The sequence below is a fragment of the Apteryx mantelli genome, chromosome 2 (genome assembly GCF_036417845.1).
Source record: "Apteryx mantelli isolate bAptMan1 chromosome 2, bAptMan1.hap1, whole genome shotgun sequence".
Taxonomy (NCBI): Eukaryota; Metazoa; Chordata; class Aves; order Apterygiformes; family Apterygidae; genus Apteryx; species Apteryx mantelli.
In genome coordinates this window covers 135,594,900-135,615,046 of record NC_089979.1, presented here as the reverse complement: position 1 = coordinate 135,615,046, position 20,147 = coordinate 135,594,900, and the positions used below count along the sequence as shown (strand labels likewise).

At 37.2% G+C, this 20,147-nt stretch overlaps 1 protein-coding gene across 1 annotated transcript in view; it reads left to right on the top strand.

Moving 5' to 3' along the window:
- HDAC9 (histone deacetylase 9) overlaps positions 1-20,147 on the top strand; it is a 507,021-nt gene that overhangs the window by 368,352 nt on the left and 118,522 nt on the right. The window contains exons 16-17 of the mRNA XM_067291613.1: positions 3,248-3,368; positions 8,958-9,007. Of these exons, the coding sequence (XP_067147714.1) occupies positions 3,248-3,368; positions 8,958-9,007 (171 nt within the window). The remainder of the gene's footprint in view (positions 1-3,247; positions 3,369-8,957; positions 9,008-20,147) is intronic.

The window sequence follows — 20,147 nt, the reverse complement described above, 5'->3', positions numbered from 1 at the left end:
AGACCAGAGTAGGCAGTCCTTTCTGACCTTAAATTCTAAGAATGGTGAAAGTATTTTCCTGTTGTGGAAAGAATAACTTTCTAATTCTAGAATGGTTTTTGAAGCCCTCAGATGCAGTATTTTGCTCTCGTGAGTTGTCCCAGCTGATGAGAGAACTGCATGTGTGAGGGCAGAAAAAAAACACACACATTTTCATGTATATTAGAGAAGAGTGACCTGCCTTTTGTTAGGAATGTATGACCAAAAAAGCCCTTTCCAATTCCTCCCAAAAGAAACAAATACTGTTCACGCATTCTACTATGCTATTTCTGGTTTTCTAAGAAGCGGAACATCTTTTTCACTGGCTTTATGCCGATTTTCTGCTTTCTACTACATTTTAGGCTTTAGATACTACCATGGCTAATAAAAATAAAGGACACTTTGAAATTAAAAAAGAGGTGGATAAAAGTGCATGCCTAAAGTTATAAAAATGCATATGTTGTTGTCTGATAGCTCATGACAGTGAGAGCTAACAACTATTGCTTTGCATAACTGAAATGATATGATTTCAGATTCTGGTAACAGACTTACGACATGTGCTTTTATAGATCTGACATCATTATGTAAGAAGAATTATTCTTAGCAATTATTAGAAGCTTTTTACTATCGCTTATTTTTCCCCTCTATGTGGAACCTTAGGTAGCTGGAATTTTAATGTTACTAAAAATGACTTGACAAACAGAGATACATCAAGGGTGGGATGAAAGGAACATCAAATGAGGATGGGGGATGCAGAAACAGCACATGTGTGTGAACTGTTTTTCCTCCCCGTCCTCCTGCCATTCGCTCACTGGTGCTCGAGGTTAGAGCTGGAGAAGCAGTGGAGAAATGGCAGCTCTGAGCTGTGCCTGCCCTCTTAGCTGTAGCCCTTGGCTGCACCCTGACAAACTCATTGCCCGGGGTTGCCTGGAGTGGGGCATCCTCTTTGATGCTCTTCGCTTTCTCCACTAGACCTGTTTCTGCACAATCTGTTTCTGCTCTGGAGAATCTGGCTGGCAATTCTGGGTAATACCTAGCTCGCTGGCAAAATTCTCCAGCTCTCTGACCCTTTTGGGGGCCACTTCCAGACCCTGCCCTGTTGGAGCAAAGCACTGTGTTCCACAGGATACCACAGAGATCCCTATCATAAGTCATGGCTGTCTGTGGGTCCTTTTATAGTTAAAGTGATATGGCATTTAGCAGCACTTAAAAAAGAGCCAGACAATTAACTCTTTTAAGCATGTCTTAAAGAGTTTTTATATAACTTGTAGAAAATATATGACCGGAGAGTGAGTATTTTACTCAAGGTTCTTTGATGTGACCTGTCTCAAATATCTCTTTACTTTTCTTATACAGTTGTTTTAGCTGTCCTAAGAGCTATCCTCCCTTTCCTATTTCTCTGTGAAGAATTGGGTATATATATTTTAAAGCAATTTATTAGAAACAGTCCTTAGTGAGAATGGATGAACAAATAAATGTTACCAGTTACCTTACTTGTGAAGAAAAACATGTTATCTGACCCAGAAGAACTATTATAGAGTTTACTGACTCCATGAAGTAACATAATGTGCTGAGTTTGATTGTGCAACTGCGTGTTAAAAGGATGTGAGTGCACTGCTACAAATTCTCATGTGAGACTGGGAGAGGCCTGAAGAAATTAGAGATGAAAAAAAGGTTTGTTAAGTCATTTAGCTCTTGGATCATTCCCTAAAATGTTTTTTCCATTGCTGTGTCCAGTTAAGTTTTAAACACTGCAAGAAATAGGGCTTCCACCATTTCCCTGGGGGAGCTTGTTCCACAGTCATCTAGATCTAATTCTTAGGAAATTTTTCCTGATTACTCAGAAAAAAATGCCACTGCTTAACTCAAAATAAATTGTGCCTGGTTCTTCTGAACCCTCCCAGACAACTGCTTTTTTTCCTCAGTGCACGTTCTCTTTAAATATGTATAATGTTGCTTTCTTCCGATAGCGCAGAGAAGAGGTTGGTGCTTTCAGATGCATGTGAGTAGGTGATGGATATAATATGAATGACAAATTAACTTCTAGGAAAACTAGTTGTGAGTGGTATTTTTGTGACAGGTTAATCAGTCTAGTAAAAATAGAATGGTCTAGTTAGATAAATTCTGTATCTGTTTGTAGACCTTGACAGTTGGACTGAGTCACAGTCTCACTCCTGAGAGGCTTTGCCCCAAGTGCTCCTAGTGACCAGCTCTGCAAAGAGAATCTGAGACCTTAAAATCAGTCTGTTTTCACTCTACCTTATCCAGTATCAACAGTAAAAATGATCTTGGGATCAGAACTTTGTTGACAGTGCTGCTTATTATGCCTGAACCTGAACAAAATCTGCTTCATTTTGCTGTAGCTGCAAAATCTGCACCACAGGAACAGAAGCAGAGGAGTAAATATTTTTTATGGCTGTGTGTAACTCCAAATATGTACTAGGAACAGATCTGCTAAATAAGAAACTGTTAGTTTTATCTTCTCTTCCTTATTTCCTATCTTCCTTCCTTCCTAAACTGATAGCATTTCAAGAGATTTAGAGAAAGAAGTGCCAGATTTTTTAATATTAATTTAAGTGGGAATAGTACAGGCTGGAGAAACAATTAAAGAAAGAAACTATACTTACAAAAAACATAGCGAAGCAAGTGAGTCAGCATATGTGACAGAAAAAACATCCAGGGAGAGCAAATGTACATTTGAGAAAAAAGATACAGAAAAATTTTGTTTAACTATTAAACCTTTAATTCTCTTCCTCTCCCTGGCTCTCCTCACTGTGATCATGTTCTTCCCAGCAACGTAAATCGCTGGTACTAGTCATATGGCAAAACGCATTAATCCTCATTCAGAATACATCTGCAGTTTACAGGTGTGAATAAGCTTTTGTTTTTAAACGAGAAGTTGTCTAGCCAACTTTCTTACTTACGAAATACTTCACCTTTTGGTTTCTATCTCTTAATGTAATATAAAAAAGAGGGAGTTTTTTTTTTCTCATATGTGAAACCTTGCATTAAGTTAACTCTGCTAAGATGTAAGTGGAGCATTTGTGATAAACCATGCATGCATTTGTTTTTCATATAGCATTACTTTAATAAACAAATCAGTGTCACATTCCTGCATGATGCAATTTCTACCCATTATTAATCATACTAAATGTTATTTTGGACCTTTACTTTTTTTTCCCTAAATATTGTCAGTGGAATATTGTAGGCCTCTGCTGCTTTCTTTCAGCGAATTCGAGGTCGAAAAGCCAGTCTGGAGGAAATACAGCTGGTTCACTCTGAACATCATTCACTGCTGTATGGCACCAGCCCCCTGAACAGACAGAAGCTGGACCCCAGGAAACTCCTAGGTCTGTACAGGCCTCTATTCTACTGAGAACAGCACATTCCAGCACTGTCATTAGTCATAGCTGGTGTCAGTTTAAAATACTTGGCAAGCAGTGTGACAAAAATTCACTTTTTCCAAATGCATTGCTATGTGGAATGAGAATGTTACAATGGAAGCCAAATATAGATTAGCAAAATGCACAGGCTGGAAAACAGCAATAGAAGTTTCTCCACATTTGCTTCAAAATCATCTAAATGTTAACCTTTTATTGTAATTTGTTCTCCATCAGAGGGCAATGGCAATTTGGAACACAGCTGGTTTTCTGTCTCCTTGTGTTCTTTGATTTGAAAATGGGAGTTTAAGACACACTTGCTTGTCAGAATTGCTTGTTTGCTGTTCTCATTTGCTTTATTTCCATCATTATTTGAGCCACACTGAGTACAGATACCACGCTTAGATCTCGCTAAGATATGAACTTTATTTTAATGCCTTCCCATTATGCTGAATATGACACCTTTCTCAATAATAGGGAAAAAAAATCAATATACTAAATGGACCTATGGATATACAGAGTATCAGAAAACTGACATTGTCATATGAAATATCTCTATGCATAGCCAGCGCTCAGTGTGTGCTTTTATATTAGGAAAAGTAGGGTTAAATTCAGCTCTGTATCACGAAGCAGAGCATCTTGTCAGACCTTCTGCAGTGAACGTGAAAGGAAATACAATAGTGCATTTTGGAAATAATCTGTGACTAAAATCTTGCCCTTTATGTCCCAGCACACTAGATGCAATACTAGAAATCTCTGCTATTTTTATAATACTCATTGTAAGATGTGGAGTTTTCCCTAAATATAATAAAAACCAAACCAAACAAAACCAATACTAGCTATCAAAAGAAATTGCTCCCACACTTCTGGTAAAATGTGGAAATTATTTTGCTTTAGAAGCTGATGCTAAGAGTTTCTTCTGTAAGGCAGACTTGTTTCAGTGAAGACTAGGTAATAAAAATGTCTCCATTACAGTGTTATCTAAGTTTATATACCTTCTTATACAAGACATCATCAAAGATTAAAAATACTTATAGTATGATGCATTAAGACAGGAGCTCAAATTAGCTATGTACAGGAGAGTCCCCGTTTAAAAACAAAAACAAAAACAAGTTTTTCCAAGAAAAATCATATGTTTAAAAATTCCTGCAAAATGAAAATTTGGAAACATTTTGATTTGGGTTCATCAACATTGTCAAAATGCTCCATTTTGATAGAGTCAAGCATTTCATTTAGATTTTATTGTTTTTGATTCATTTCATTTTAATTTTTACATTACTAAATATAACATACAGTGATATAAAATATGGTTCCCATTTTGGATCTCAAAGGTTGACTAGCATATGGGATGCAGTGTATAGTTTCAGTTACGGAGTGAAAAAAGTAATGCACCCGGGTTCTCCTACTTCATTCCTGCCTATGTATAAAGACTGAAGAAAGCTTTGTTTATCTAATCTCAGAAAATCATTTCTTTGCTCACAGTTCTTTTATTCAACACTCTTTGCCTCCTTTATTCGACACTCAGTCCAAAACATTTATTCTATAGTTTGTATCAAGATCACGCTCCTAGCATATATTCTGAGAGTATCCTTGGCTTAACGCCCTTTTCTGTCTCTGCAGGATGTTTTCCTGCTGTCTCTCGCACAGCCTTTTACCAAGACAACAGTCAGTGGAGCACCCTTTGCACGTGCGTTTGCATGTGTCTGTGTTTTGGCTGGAGGTTTTAATCATTTGAGCTTTCCGACTCTTATATAAAGGAACTTAATTGTTTCTTATATTTTCTCAAAATTAAATGCACTCTCCCACCTTTCATTGTCCCCAGCTTAGTGACATTGAACCTAACCAATACTGACACTAAAATTAATATTTTGGTATAGTATAAAAATTCAAAATGATGTGTAGCAAAGGAGAAAAATCTAAAGGAAATGTTTCTGTTCAAAAATGTCATCAATAACGTTTCATAAAACATTTCTGTTTTGATGAAAGTGCATTTTTTCTACAGACATTGTTCCATCAGAAAATGGCTTTGCATCCTAATGAAAAAGAGGACCTAACCATTCCTTCCCAAAAGACGGAGGCACAGTTTGCTCTCCACTTGCATTCCAGAAAAGTGTTTGTTCCCTCTATATGGTCGGAAGAATACACCTGTGCTGTTTGAAGCTCTTTTGTTTCTAAAAAGCACTTTCTGTATCTTTCAAACAGAAAAGAAACAGTTGAGGGAATGAAGTTTATGTATGACTAAGGATAGAAATGTCCTACTCAGTTGTCCTAACTATTTGTTAATAAATGCTTATCTCAGTGTCTATGTTCAGGAAAAAAACTCTGGAAGACTGCAAAGCAAAATGGCTGTTAAGTACTGAAATCAGTGAAAATTATGCACACAGTTTTAGTTCTCATGCGCTTAATGCTTTCAGAATATAAACTGGCTGGAACTCTTGGCTTTATTTGCCCTGAATCAGGGCCTACAAATGCAGCTATCGCAAATGATCACTTCAATTTTTACACTATTGAGCAGTTAAACTTTTGACTGATCTTATTTCACTGCGGTGTGTTAAGCAACATGTTATGTTGCATTACATTTTCTTGACATGAAGGAAACTAATATGGAAACTATGTGTCAGCTCACATTGTGGTTTTATGTGACAGAATACAACCTTTCAAACCTCTTTGAATAAGCTCAAGGGCAGAACAGTTTCCAAACAGGTTTTAAAAACTTGTTTGCTTATTCCCTCTCCAACTATAATTGAGAAAGTGTTTCTAAAAGCAAGTTTCCAATGATTACAAATTTGTGAAAGTGAGACATATGCTGCCAACACATCCCTAATGGTGAGGCAGTTTTAAAAGTACAGCTAAAGGATGCATTCCCAGAGCATCTGCAAGTAAATTGCAGTTTCAAGTCAGTCAAAAAATGACCATTTAGCAGAAAGGGCTTCATCCTCCAGGGATGATACTGGAACACCGTTAGGTTCCTCAAACTCACATTGCTGAACTATGTCTTTTCCCAAGTTAATGTGCTTTTCAGTTTTTTTTTTCTTTTGAGAGAGCTTTTTGCCCATCACTTTTCTTGCTCATCAGACTCTCAGTCCTCAGTTGTCAATAACCTCAGCAGATTCCTTAAATTCTGTAGGGGTTTCCTGACCTCAGTGATAAATGTCGTAACACTTAAATTTGATTAACCATTTCTACTGCCTTTGTGGGTTGACATTTTAGAAGACAAAACTTTGGTATTTTTTTCTAGCTCTATCTATAAATTGTTGTGGTGAATCTTCCATAAAAAGTCATTTTTTCTCAAATGATTTGCTGTTGATTGCAAGCTCTGTCCTGGTGGAAAGCCAGAAAAGTAGGATTTTTTAATTTTCCTTCTATCTTACTTGAAATGTCCAAGGATCTTTTTTTTATTCTGGAGGTATTCTGGGGTGGGGAAGGGAAATCACTGAGTATTTACCAGGTTCTTCTGGGGCATCATTTCCAGTCATCATGGGAATTTCTCAGGCTGAATCATTTTCAAGGTTTGATTTTGTTACTGCTTTTCATTTTTGGTGAGGAGTGTTGGGAGAGCTTTTCTTTCTGTGAAGATGGATAGGTGATGGTCTCACTCTCTCTTAGTGGAACCTTTCCACACACTGATCTTTCCAAGAAATGTTGGTGTTTCTCTTGTTCTGTAAACTCTGTTACCTGCTTTTCTGAGTATTGTACAATAAGAAGTGAATGTCCTGGCAAGTTTCTTGATATATTGAAAAGCCATTGTGCTTGTTTCCACCCATTTTAGTACTATCTGTTGAGTGATTTTAGTGCCTTGCCTCACCATCTGTTTTTTTGTCTTTACTTTCTGTTTGTTTTTATTAGTGTTTATCATCCATAATATGCCCAGCTGCATGGAGATAAATGAGAATTCATCTGTTCTTTCTTATGACCCAACTGCGCAGTGGAATTTAAGAAAAAGGGTCTAGTCATTCAATATTCTAAAAATGCCTTCTTTTATCTCACATTACAGCTTATGTTCCCATTGACTTCTCCTGACACTTCAACAGCACTAATTTTTAGTTATCTGTTCAAGACTTTTTGATCTTCACCTCAGTAAAAGTGAAAAATTGCTGTTTGCATTGGGTACTGGATCTGCTTAGCAAGGGATCTGGAAAATCCTCTTAGACCTCTACTCTGACAAGCTCCTGCAGCCAATATATCCTTGTATGTCTGGGGCCATGCCATTAGGACTCTCAGTATGAGGATGCTTGGCATAGCTGCTGCACCTGCATTTCCCCTGGTAGCTCCTCAGGAGGCTTTGTTTGGGTTCTCCTGCACACTGTGCAAACTGATCAAAGGCCTCTGGCCAGTTAAAGATGTATCTTGGCTTTTGCTCGACATGTAAAGCACTTTCTTCGTCTCAGACCTTTTAGCCTAGTCTCTCATACTTCAAAGATGATGGCTTATAATTGTCTTTATACATTTCATTGGCACCTGTTAAACATGAGTAACTGTAGCGTTTGCCTCTTCCTTAACAATGGGTGGCTACTCTTAGGTAACTTGGGTGATTCACTATCTAATGTTTCCTCCATATGGCAGAGTTACAAAGCCAGTTCTGTGATACGGCAGGGGAAAAGTTTATGTTCTCTTCCACAGCTGCTTTAGGATCAAATTACACACTTGAATAGCAACTGCATCAAATCCTGAGATCCTTACTCGGTTTTAATAGTCCCTTATCAAGACAAACAGTGAGTTTAGTGGTTTAAAAAAAGAAGATATGAATGAATAAAAAGGGAGGATAAATATTAAGATAAAAACCATCATATTATCTAATGTATAAATCAGGATAAGCAAGAAATTAGGCTTTAAGTCTATTTATTAATTTTTTATGTTTCCTTTAGAAGAATCTATTTACCAAGTAATACTGAAATAAATAGTATTTCATTTTATGTTTAAAAAATATTGTTGTATTGATTGAGTGCAAATAAATGCACTTTTGCATAGATAGGAAGACAAAGACTGAAATTTTCAAAGGAGCTGGGTGAGCTAGTCACCTAGAGCAGGAGTCAGCTCAGCTAACTTTTTGGTTAGGTGAAATTAAGAAATTAGTCTTCAGTTCCCTTTAAGCTTAATGAGGCTCCCTCTGTTGTCAGTGAAAAGAAACAGGTACCTCTCAAATATAATTCATTCCATCAGTCATCTAGGCTGGGTAGAGGTGCCTACCTCTCCTCACTGACTGCAGAAGAAGCTGAGATGACTAGTTTAGACTAGCTGCTTATCTTTTCGGCAGCTAACGATACTTTGATGATTACTAGCCCTTGTTCAGACTTTCTGTGGAGATTGGATCATTATGTATACGCTCTTTTGGAACTACGTGCTTACCAATTTTAAGATTTGCCACTGTTGAAAAAAAGTAATTTCAATGATGTCCCATGGCTGATTTGCTTTCTAAGTATTATTAATATTTTTATTCTAATGTATGGTATTTTGATTGTGTAATATAAAAATTCAGAAATCAGAATTACTGTAATGAGGAATTTCTGTTCCAGTTTTTGATAAACAATGCTTATTGTTTCTTCTTTCTTCAACATATAGGAAACGTGTCTCAAAAACTCTTTTCCTTGTTGCCTTGTGGGGGACTTGGGGTAAGTAGATGCTGTTTTCTTTGCAAGAGGGACAGCATACAACAAATGTATTCATGACCTCTTTAGCATTGTTGCATTATCAATTTAAAGTCTTCAGAAGCTAATAATAAATGTAAAGATGAAACTTGAGCCATTATCATACTGTGTTTTTAAAGACACAGAAGACGGTACATTGACATAAACTTATGGAACAGTTAGGAAAATATTTTGTTGTGATAATGTGTAAATTTCTTAGATGTCCTAATTTTTTTTCCACGGATTCTTTATTTTTGAGAAAAATTATGCAGGTATGGTTGTTTATAGGAGAATGTGCTTTGAAGAAGCTGTCTTATGGATTGTTTAAGAGGAAACATAGCTTTGCATTTCTCAGAGAAGAAAAAAATTACCAACACTTTTAGCATAAGCAGAACCGCTTATAGCTGCTAGAACTTTGTAGATGCTGATAAATTAACTCAATAACTAAACATTCTTATGTCCTGTTTTGACACTGATTCATTCTGAGATACAAGCTTGCAAGTATGTGTTAGGGCTCAACAAACCAGTATTTGCAGGTGAAAATCTGTTACAAAACTAGGAAAAGAATTACTGAAAAAAAATTAGAATGGAGAATTTTTACTGAAGTTTGTATCATGCTCATGTTAAATTCTAGTGAAGATAATATGAAGGAGAAATATTTTTCCATCTAAATTTTTTTTCACACAGAGGCATTTTATGCTTTTTCATCCGGCTGGATCCATTACTTATTGATGTCAGCAATATCAAAGTGAAATGCTGATATTACTGGTTATGGATGGCCTGGCTGGATGATGTAAATATATTTTAGTTTTCGTTCACTGTTTCTTGGTATGCAGGAATAAAACCACAATCTCTGGAGTGCAATTGGAGCTACAGGTCAACTTCCAATGCAATCTTACAATGTTTTTCTTCTCTCTACTATAGCTCACCAACTTGTTTTATTTACTTTTATCCTTCACAAAGGATGAGTTCCATACTACAGTAATCCTTTTTTTTATTATTGTGAGATAGCATCATCAAGCCCAAAACTGACAAAATAAATATTAAGAATTTAACAAAAAAGAATATATTTTCCTTTTTAGTTTTCACTGTTTTTAACAATTTTGAGGATTTTTGGACTATGAATTAAGGAACAAAGGATCAAGAGATGGCAACCATTCCAGGCCCTGTAATGTGGATTTATGCTTCCTAGGGATTCTGCCTAAAATTTTGAACTCAGTGATTAACAACTTGCTATAATTGAAATGCAGGGATCATTTATGTATATGGATTAACTAACATTACACACAGGTATGTATGCATGCATGTGCACATGCACCTCTATGTATGCGCGCACACATACGCACACATGTGCACACACTTTTATGTATAAAAAGGTGAAAATAATTGTCATTAAGACAATTTTCCCACTGTTATTGCAGTTATTAGGAAATTTAGAGAGAACTGAACAAGGGATTTTATAGGCTTTGGAATGTAAAGATGATTGTGGTATTCTTTGAAAGATAAAATTATAAAAGATTTTTTCTATGAAACAGGTTATTGAGGCATTAATGAGTTATGTTGTAAAAATCTTGAATATGGGTGCACTTTGATTTTTTTTTCTAATGAAAGAAAAGTATGTTGTCCATTGTAAAGCTAATGCAAGCCAGAAATGCTCAGTGTAACTTCATTTTTTTGAGCACTTAAATTTATCTATGCTTTTTTGTGGCTGTTTGATTTATTTCTGATTTTAAATCATGGAAATTGGGTTAAAGAACATGTTGTAGAAATTGATCCTTTATTTATTTATTTTTCTAGTTGGTTTGCCTTGCTACATATTATTATTGTCAGGCTTGCTATGGGATTTTTTTAAAGGAATGGGTTACGACCTTTTTCAAGGTAAATAATCAGATTAGGAGTTGTCTTTTACTGATATTTAGTTTTCTATTAGTTAAGATGAGCTCTGGAAAAGGGAACCACTTCACCCTGTGTGGAAAGCAATTCCTTTACGTATTTTTGAAAATGATGGTGGAAAGAAAGAAGCATTGCTACTTAGTAGTTTTCGGTATAATGGAGGATATGAAGCAGTAAGCAATGTAAGGCTGTAAGATCATGGTTCAGGTCATGGGAAGACTCTGTAAGGGGGGATAGAAGAGTCTGAATTTAATTTTTTTCTTCTCTTTTATTTCTTTTTCTCACTTGCTTGCTCGATTACTTGTTTGCTAAAAATACAGTGAGAAAGAGTATTATTAAAAAAATCCCACCCTTCGTTACGACTGTCTCTTGAAGAATGGTTTTCAGAGCTCTTTGATCCTATTGCCTTCTAACCATATGGGGACCTTGCTGGCTGTCATTATGCAGCCCTTCTATTATGAAATAGATTAGTGGTTAGACTATCTCACACAGGGGATGAGAAACCTAGGCTTATTTATCTCCTCTGCCATGCTGGATTTAATAGCAGATCTCCCCTCTCTTGGCGGCAGGGAGGGTGTTGTAACCATTGAGGAGATCGCATGCTGTTTTTGGCTGGGGACCCCTCACATGATCCACTGAAGCTGTTCGCTGTTGAAAACAGTTCAGGACTCCTGGGCCCATAAGACAGAGCAGAAGAAGGGTATAAAGGCCATTTATCTAAGTCTATGATCTATCTACAATGGATTTACAGGTAATGCAAAGTCCTAGCTCTCAGCCCCTGCTGCAGAGACAGCTTATACATTCCACATGAAAGAACCACTGGGCAAAACACCAACAACTCTTGGAGCGAGGGCTGGAACCTAGGGCTCCATAGGCAGTGAATACCTGATGAGCTATAAAGATTGTCCTAGCATGAGCTTGTGATGGCTTGCATTTCTCCCCAAAGACTTAAAGGCCCAACTAACCTCCATAACTTTGAATTCCATAATATTATTCATTTTGTTCAATAGTGCCAAGGAACCACAGTCAAGATCAGAGTTCCTCTTCTTTCAATATTATCTATGGTTGTAGTAAAAGAAAGTTCTTTAAAGAATTTCGCAAAGTAAATGAAAGACAGTGTAAATAGCAAAACTCCTATATTCTCTGATCCTGTTTCATCATGACTCTAAGCTTTCACTTCAGTGCAAATTGCATGTAAAGCTACCATTTACTTATTTTGTAAACATTTTTCATCCGTATGAATTTGCTTCCAAGTAGCAAAACTGACTGCTTATGTCAGGGTCATTGGTGAATTTGACTTGGTATATTCAAGGCTTTCAGAAGAAAACCAGACAGTAAACCACAAAGTTTTATAAGAAACTATACAAGTAATAAATTTATCTCTCCATCTATGAAAATGAAGCTGTCTTATACCGACAGCCAAATTGCACAGGTGTCACAGAGGGAGAAAGAAATGTTGATTAAATCTAACCTCATAAATTTGCCTATAATAGGCTTTCTTTCAATGATGGCTCATTATCATAGGACTATCCAGGGTCAGCAGTATAACAGCCCCTGAAGTATGGGGCCTCCCTTTTGCAATAAAGCTTTTTATTCTTTTTTCAAGTTTGACACCGTTCAAGGACTAGCTATTCTTAAGCAATCCTAAATACTGGGGGTGAAATTACTTGTGTTGGAAAAAGACAAACAGCTCAAAGGCCAGTGTTTTTAATAACAAGAAATGGTTCCTTGCAGCTGGTCAGAGGTTTGGAATGTGAAGACTATTCCAGGAAAGATGGGTAAATTGCAGGTAAAATGGCCTAATGGGGAGAAAAATCACAAATTACTTTTGGTTCTGAGGATGATCAGACAATTCCACATTTTTTCATCTGTTTACAGCCATCAGAGAAACAATTGATTATTTGATCAATGCATACACCTATTCCAATTCCTCCCCTCTGTTGTGCTAAGAAAATGACAATAAAAGAAGCAGAAATCTACTTTTAATGAGAGTAATTTTAATCTCCTTGCCTCAGTCTGTCACTGAAAATAGTGATTGTTTTCCTGCCTGTCTGACCTGCTGCTGTGTGAAGAAATCTTGAAGTCATTTCTCAGCCATTTTTTTTTGTCTAGTTGATAGGCAAAAAAACCCACAAAAGCAAAGAAGAGCAGGCTTTTATGATAATGTCATCATCGGCTCCCAGCTTCAAACACTTCTGCGGCTTTTGAATTGTCATTTATAACTTGGAACTGAACCGACCCATAATTCCCCTTATGCATTTAGAGAAATTGATAACAGACTGCTTCTTTTATGGCTCAGAGGAGGCAATTCCAATCACATCACTATTGGCAGTCAATATTATTTTCTGACATGGTTGTAAAAGTATACAGGGGCTTATGGCATTTGTTTAGATGAGGAATGGGCTCTCAAGCTGTGCTGGGGTTTATGGGTCTAGATTACTGAGAAGCAAAGGGAATATGATGTTTGCAAACAGGATATGATTTTATTTAAGTTTGGGTTTCATACGTTGTTCCCTGGGGATTGCCCTGCAGACAGAAGGGAATTTCACTTTTATCATATGAAATTGGTCAGTTATCCAATTCAAAAAAAAAAAAAAAAAAGACACTGCTCCAAACCTGTACTGTGCAAAGTCAGATCTTTAAATTGCAAGAGAAGGAGCTGTAGAAGAACACCACCCTGCAAGAAATCAGACTTATACACAGTAAATGTTTAGTGAGCTGAACAGCACGGTTCGTGGGCTAAATATTGAGCTATCTGAAGGCTAAGGTGGCTACATTTTATGGAAAGTGCATTGCATTCCCTCTAATTTTGCTTTTGTGGCAGTAAAATGGGGATCCGATTTTCTTCTGGGATAAGCTGTGTTGTTTCATTAACTTTAATATAACTTAGATCTTTCATACTAGAAGAGAATTTGGGCTTGTAACTATATATATATAAAAAAGTAAAGCTATAAAATGTTTCTATACTTTTACAAATCCCTCAAAATGCTCGAAGCATCTTTCTAAATTCTCTGAAGGTTAAATCAAAGGAGATAAAGACTTACACATAGTTGTACACACACACACACACACACACACACACACACGTTACTCTTGATTTTCTCCTTGGCATTCCTTGCTGTGGTAGCTGGCCAGTAGTTCTTTTTGCCTTGGACACACAGGAAGAAAGGAAAGATGAATGATAATTAGAGCACAACTTTAAATAATTTATCCAGGCAATACGTTGTTTTGTGCTACTTCTCATTCCTTCCTTGACCTTTCCAGTCCAGGGGCAGGAAGAACTGTCAGCGTTTACAGACTAGGACTTCAGTGCGCTCCTCTTATTTGTGTAAAAGTTAATGGTACCCAACCTGCCCTTTTGTAAGAATTATGAAAGTATTTGTGAAGAGGTTGTCTCCTGGTAGGAGATTTAACCCCCAGACTGTTTAGGGGTCTCTCCTTATATCAACATCCAATTCTGGCTGTTAAGAAAGAAGACTGCCTATGGTTTGGGCACTCAGATTAAGCATCACCTCCACACAGGTGCTACAATTAACTTGTGTCTTTCCCCTATATCCCAGGCTGTAGCCAAATAGGTAAAGCTCTTTTATAATATCAACCAAAAATATGTCTGTTTCTTTGCTTGGGGCAAATAAGCTGTTATCCCTAAAAGCTCAGCAACCCAATAGGATATCTTCCATTGTGTAATCATGAATGTACCATGTTGCCAATATATTCACCTGTTAATTCAAAGTACTTGCAAAGTACAAGCAGCTTTTTTAACCTACAGAAGTTTGTTAGTTATAACATTTTGGAGCAGATTTCAGGAGACTTCTCGGAAAAAAAGGACTTTTTAACCTCCTAAACCTCTCTGACAGCTTGACCATCTATAAAGAAATTCCAAGATTTTAATCAGAACAAACTCACATACACATTTTACTTTGTTTGATATATTTTGCACGACTTTTTTTAGGGCTCACAGTTACAAAACTTCGACTGTGTGATGTTTTCTGCTGAAGACATCAAAATCCGTAGTCAGAAAGGCCATCCTGGAGCCACCACTCATGGCCAGTGGAGATGGGAGCTTGAGCAAGGGCCCTGCACAGCTGGAGGTTTGTCCTGCCAGGGCATTCAGGCATCTACATGCTCTGTCACCCAGTGCAGTTCCAGATAAACCTTTTGGGGCTCTCCATAAGATGGGAGGATTAGGGTGTAATATCCTCCCAATTACTATGGAAAACACTGTTTTCAGCTGGTGTACTCCTACCAGTTCTGACAATTCACTGGACTATGTTTTGTACGACTGGATCAATGAATATTTCATTTTACTCTGGCTCTTTCTATGCATAGAGAATTGTAGTCTTTCTAGCTGACAGACTCACTGCTTCCCAGAGCAGGCAACCTGAAGAAGGAATAGGGGGATGAGAGAAAAACTACATTTACCTCTTTTTAGCTCAGAACAATAGTAAGGCATGACTCAGAAGACTCACTTGTCTGGCTCTTTGTATCTAATTTTAGACAAATCACTGAAACACCGAAAGCAGGAGCCTGTCCACCCTTGCTTGCCTATACAGTCTTTAAGGAGCCAAGTGCACCACTAAAGCAAGAGTCACTCCACCTAAGGTCTGAAGAATCTGCCGGAGGCGCTTGTTTCCCTTCACTGATAGGGAGTTTACACAACTAAATTCCTAATTTTAGGCACATTAGTTAAAAAAAAAAAAGTTAGGCAAGTGTGATAACGTGAATCTGGATGATCAGAGCAGGGAATAATTTGATATTCTTCATTTACAGAGGTACAGAGATTTTTTTCTACAGATCTGGAATGTGCAACGGTGTCTGTTCTTGGGGGGGGGGGAGGTGCTGCATTTAATTTATCAGTAGAGTGGCCACAGAAAAAGGAAACAATCTCTTCACATTAAAGGGCAGACACTTTGCCCTATTCTTCTCCTTTCATTGCATTGAGGCGGCCATGTGCCATCCACCACACAGCTTGATGTTTAGAGTAGTGAAAGGCAAAATTGTTCAGCTGAGAGAGAGAGTGAGTTCCCTGGCATTGCTGCAGGCAGGTCTATTTTAGAAATGTCCCAGTCTGCTTTAACTTGCAGCAGGGGAGGATAGAGAGCTAAGGGGTGGTAATCTGAAAGCTTGTGCGCAAATGCTAACCTTGTCTGATTTTTAACAGAGAACCTTTTTCCCTTGGTACTAGACCAGATTCAATGTAGACAAAGATACAGCACAGAGCACAGACAGTTATTGTAAAGTTAATGAACTACCATAAAGTCCATCCTTTAAAGGTCTTATTTCATTTTGTGTGTTCCCTAAAAAATATTGAGCTGCCTAAAGCCAGTATTATGAAAGACGCCTGCTTCTTGCAAAGATATTAATCAGTATACATGTAATTTAAATGTAAATAGTGGGATAATACCTTACGTACAGTTTACAAACACAAGTATTCACTGTCCCCAGACAACTACACACATGTATATGGATTTGATGGGAATTCTGTAAATAAACCAGAATTCACATTTGCACTTTAAAAACACATCGTATGCTTATTGGTAGAATTCAGCCTCCAGTATGGACAGAAAAACTCTCTGAAGATGTACTGTGATTCGTGTACGGCTTATCTGAATAAACACCAGGTTCTAGCATAGCTCCATGGTGGCCTCTGACAGAAAGAACATTATCTACATCCAGGAAGAAAACTTAAATGCTGCGCATTGGGAAAAAGTGTTCAGCGGCAAGCGGCCAAACTTTTTATAAAGAAAGCTTGAATTCTGCGCATAAAAGTTGTATTTTCTGTGATTCTACGCATTATGGCTAAATACATGTTGTTCCATCCACTTGCCCACAAACTCCCAGAAACTGCGCAATCAAACATAAGAAGGCAATTGCACAAGCATTTTTGCACACTAATACATTAAAAAATAAAACAAATGTCAAGTTAAGTTAATAGAGTACTCAGGGCCAGGCCTGCAAGTGCAGTAACATTTTTACAAGCGTCTGGTGATATACGCCACGTATCTGAGACTTGAATCTGGGCCTAAGTGTTTTATTTATAAGTTTTTTCTAAAAACAAGTTCTAATCCACATCTAATCCATGCTGTCCTCCCTCCATTCCACCTACCAATGATCAACACATCACCATTTCACTAAGGTTTTGAGTTCCTTTTGGGTGTCTAATGTATGCTTTATGAGACCCAGAGATTCTGAATGCTTGTCATAAAAGTTTGTTTAGGAGAGTAACTAAATTAAAATATTTCTTCTGACAATATTATTGTTTTCAGGCCTTAGCTTGACTTATCCTGATTCTTTTCTGATTCTCATTTAGAATACAAAGCTCTTTATTTTTAAATAAAAATTTCACATATTTACTTGCTTTTTTACCAATCTTCAGGTGAATTCACTTTACATAAAAGTAGGAGTGCTGCATTTATTTTATCAGTGGCTAAACCACCACAATCCGTAACCACCTGACATTCAAGGTTTAATTTCTACTTGGAAAGTTTTTGATGGATATTTTCTGAAGGTTAACTTTGATTTATAATTGCTTTAAAAGCTGGTCCACTATTGGCAGTTAAAACTAGAAAAATGTTAAATATTCTATATACTGTAGGTGCATGTACTATCCACTTTCCTTGTTGCACAAAGAAAGGCTTTTGGAGTCAGAATTAATATACTCTAAAGTTCATTAATATACTCTGAAGTTCTTTTAAAAACTTGTATTTCCACTAATATTATTGCTGATAGATTTATTTACTGGAATTATACAAACACAACAGAGAAGCCAGTGCAGCCTGAGTGAATTCCACATTTTTTACTTAAGAAATGATTTGTGAAGAACTTTTGAACTATTCATCCTACTGGGATCTAAAGATAGCATCACCTTCACAATTTATTTGAAAATAACACTGGAAAGGTAAGAATGAAAAGTTGATATTTGGGTACTCCATGTGGCAAGCATTTTAGATTAAAGCAGTTGAAAAGTCCTTTGGCAAAACAAGTCTCTGATACAGCTGGAAAATTATAGTAGAAATTCAGGAAGCTCAATGTACATATTTCTCCTGAAGTAGTCCACTTTCACACTTCCTGTATGTGGGATTTATGGAAGAGATGTCAGCCATACATACTTTTTCCCCTTTGTTCTTTACTGAGAGATGTGGATGACAGGCCATTCATTAGAGACCGTTTCTTGGGTATGATGTGCACACCTTAGCTTCTTTAGTCATGGTGAGATGAAACAGAAGCTGAGAAGCATGGGGAGGATCTTTTGATTCTTAGTGGAAATCGTGGGTGTGATGAATGACCCGCTAGTAAATCTGCAGGAGCAGGAGGGGAGAGCTCTGAGTGCAGCACCTGGGACGTTGCGCTGCTCATGGTCGCAGGCACGCTGTTCCAGACCTCTGCACTGGTATTTGCTGGCACCAACTCCTTCCAAGAATGGCAGACTCCTTGCTGGAAATGATAGCAAAATGCCACACGCAATTTTCAGAGGTTGCGACACTTTAGGAAAACACTTTATTTCTATCTTCTTGCCAGGGAACTAAAAACTCCGGTGATGGAAACATGTTTGCTCTGGCAAAGTGGAAGAGTGTGAGACTCCAAATGTTTTTTAAAGCTAAGGCAGAGGAATTTACTCTGCAATATGCAAATTCTATTAAATTGCAGTATCACAGAAGAGGTCTGTACTCTTTTATATTCTTTCTCACATATTGCTTAATCTGTTTATTTACTGCAGATGACTACATTGTTATTGGTTCACTAGATTTTATTTACTTCCCAGTTTTATAATCATTTATATCTAGTGCTTTTTTTTTTTAATGTAGTAGTTTTTTTCCAGATTTTGTGTTGAAATGTGTCCATCAGAAATGCATACTGGATTAAATTCCATCTAAGAATAGCTGACCCTGATGTCTATTCATTAAAAAGAGAGAGAGGAACCCCCCCCCCTTTAAAATATTGTGAAGAACTTCTACTTTTTTGTTTCTTGTCTAAGATATTGGACACATAGCATACAATCACTGCCATCAAAGGATTGTCACTGGTCAGTATTTCCATGCACAGGTAGACAACAAATTGCATTTTCTCACTATTCTCAGAGAATAAGTACAGGACCTCTGGTAGTACCAGATGATAACTCTTGGAGGAATGCTTTTGATTTTCATGGTGGCAACAGTTGTGCAGTGAATCCAGAATGGGAATGAGAAATTTGGTATGTTTTTAATTCCTTTTAGGAATGGTCACTGAATGGAATCAGGAGTCCATTGCAGAAGCAGCATCTATGTTAAATCAAAAGAGCATGTGTGTGTGATAGGGAAAGAGAGAGAGAGAGAGAAAGGATGCTCTAGGATGCTTTGTCAGAATCTATCCTAAAGCAATAACTTTGGTCTTCTTTGATATTGTGATCCAGCTATCAGTAAATGTGTATGTAAGACAGCTTCAGAGTTTATAAAAATTAGTTAAAGATGGGAAATAACTAACCATGCAGGGTGTGAAAAATGGAAAGGTGTGTCAGATTGTGAGCAGAATACCTTTCAACAGAGTTGTGGCCAGTGACAATAAGGCAGATCCCAGGAGGTTTCCAGAGGATGGGAGACTAAAACAGGATGAGGAATGAGGAGGTTCTCTAGCAGGGGAAGGGACAGATAAAACAAAAGGCAGTTATAAAAAAATCCTTTAAAAATGCTTTAGAATCGTTGTTCATGGCACTTTTTTGTATCTCAGATAAATTCCAGATAAATATAAGTAGCATTTCCAGGTTCAGTAACCATGGTGATTTCAGAACGGCCTTTGCATAAACAATCTATCTCTCTCAGATGTATTTCCATATTCTTCCTCTCACCTTCATATACAGATACTACGACGTGAACAAGGTATAAGGAGTCGGTAACTTTCAGACTTTATAGCCAATCTGTCTTATATGAAATATTCCAGCTGTGAGGTGGAACAGTGCATGCTTTCTATCTGCTGAAACATCTCGGCTGTGAAACTTGTTTGTTAGCTTGTTTTTGGTACGGTTAAAGTTTTCAGTGTGAAGCTTCGATTATCACATAGATATTTCTTGTAGGAAACGTTCATATTACATTCTTTTCATAGTGTAAGGCAGGGAATTTCTGTACACACCACTTGAAACATTAGTTGCATTCAGTCAGCAGAAGTTACCTACATTTCTTTTCACTTAAGTCATTCCTTTCCTCTTTAATGCCTCCACATCCACTTCAGGGACAGGTAGCTTAATTTCTATCATCTGTAG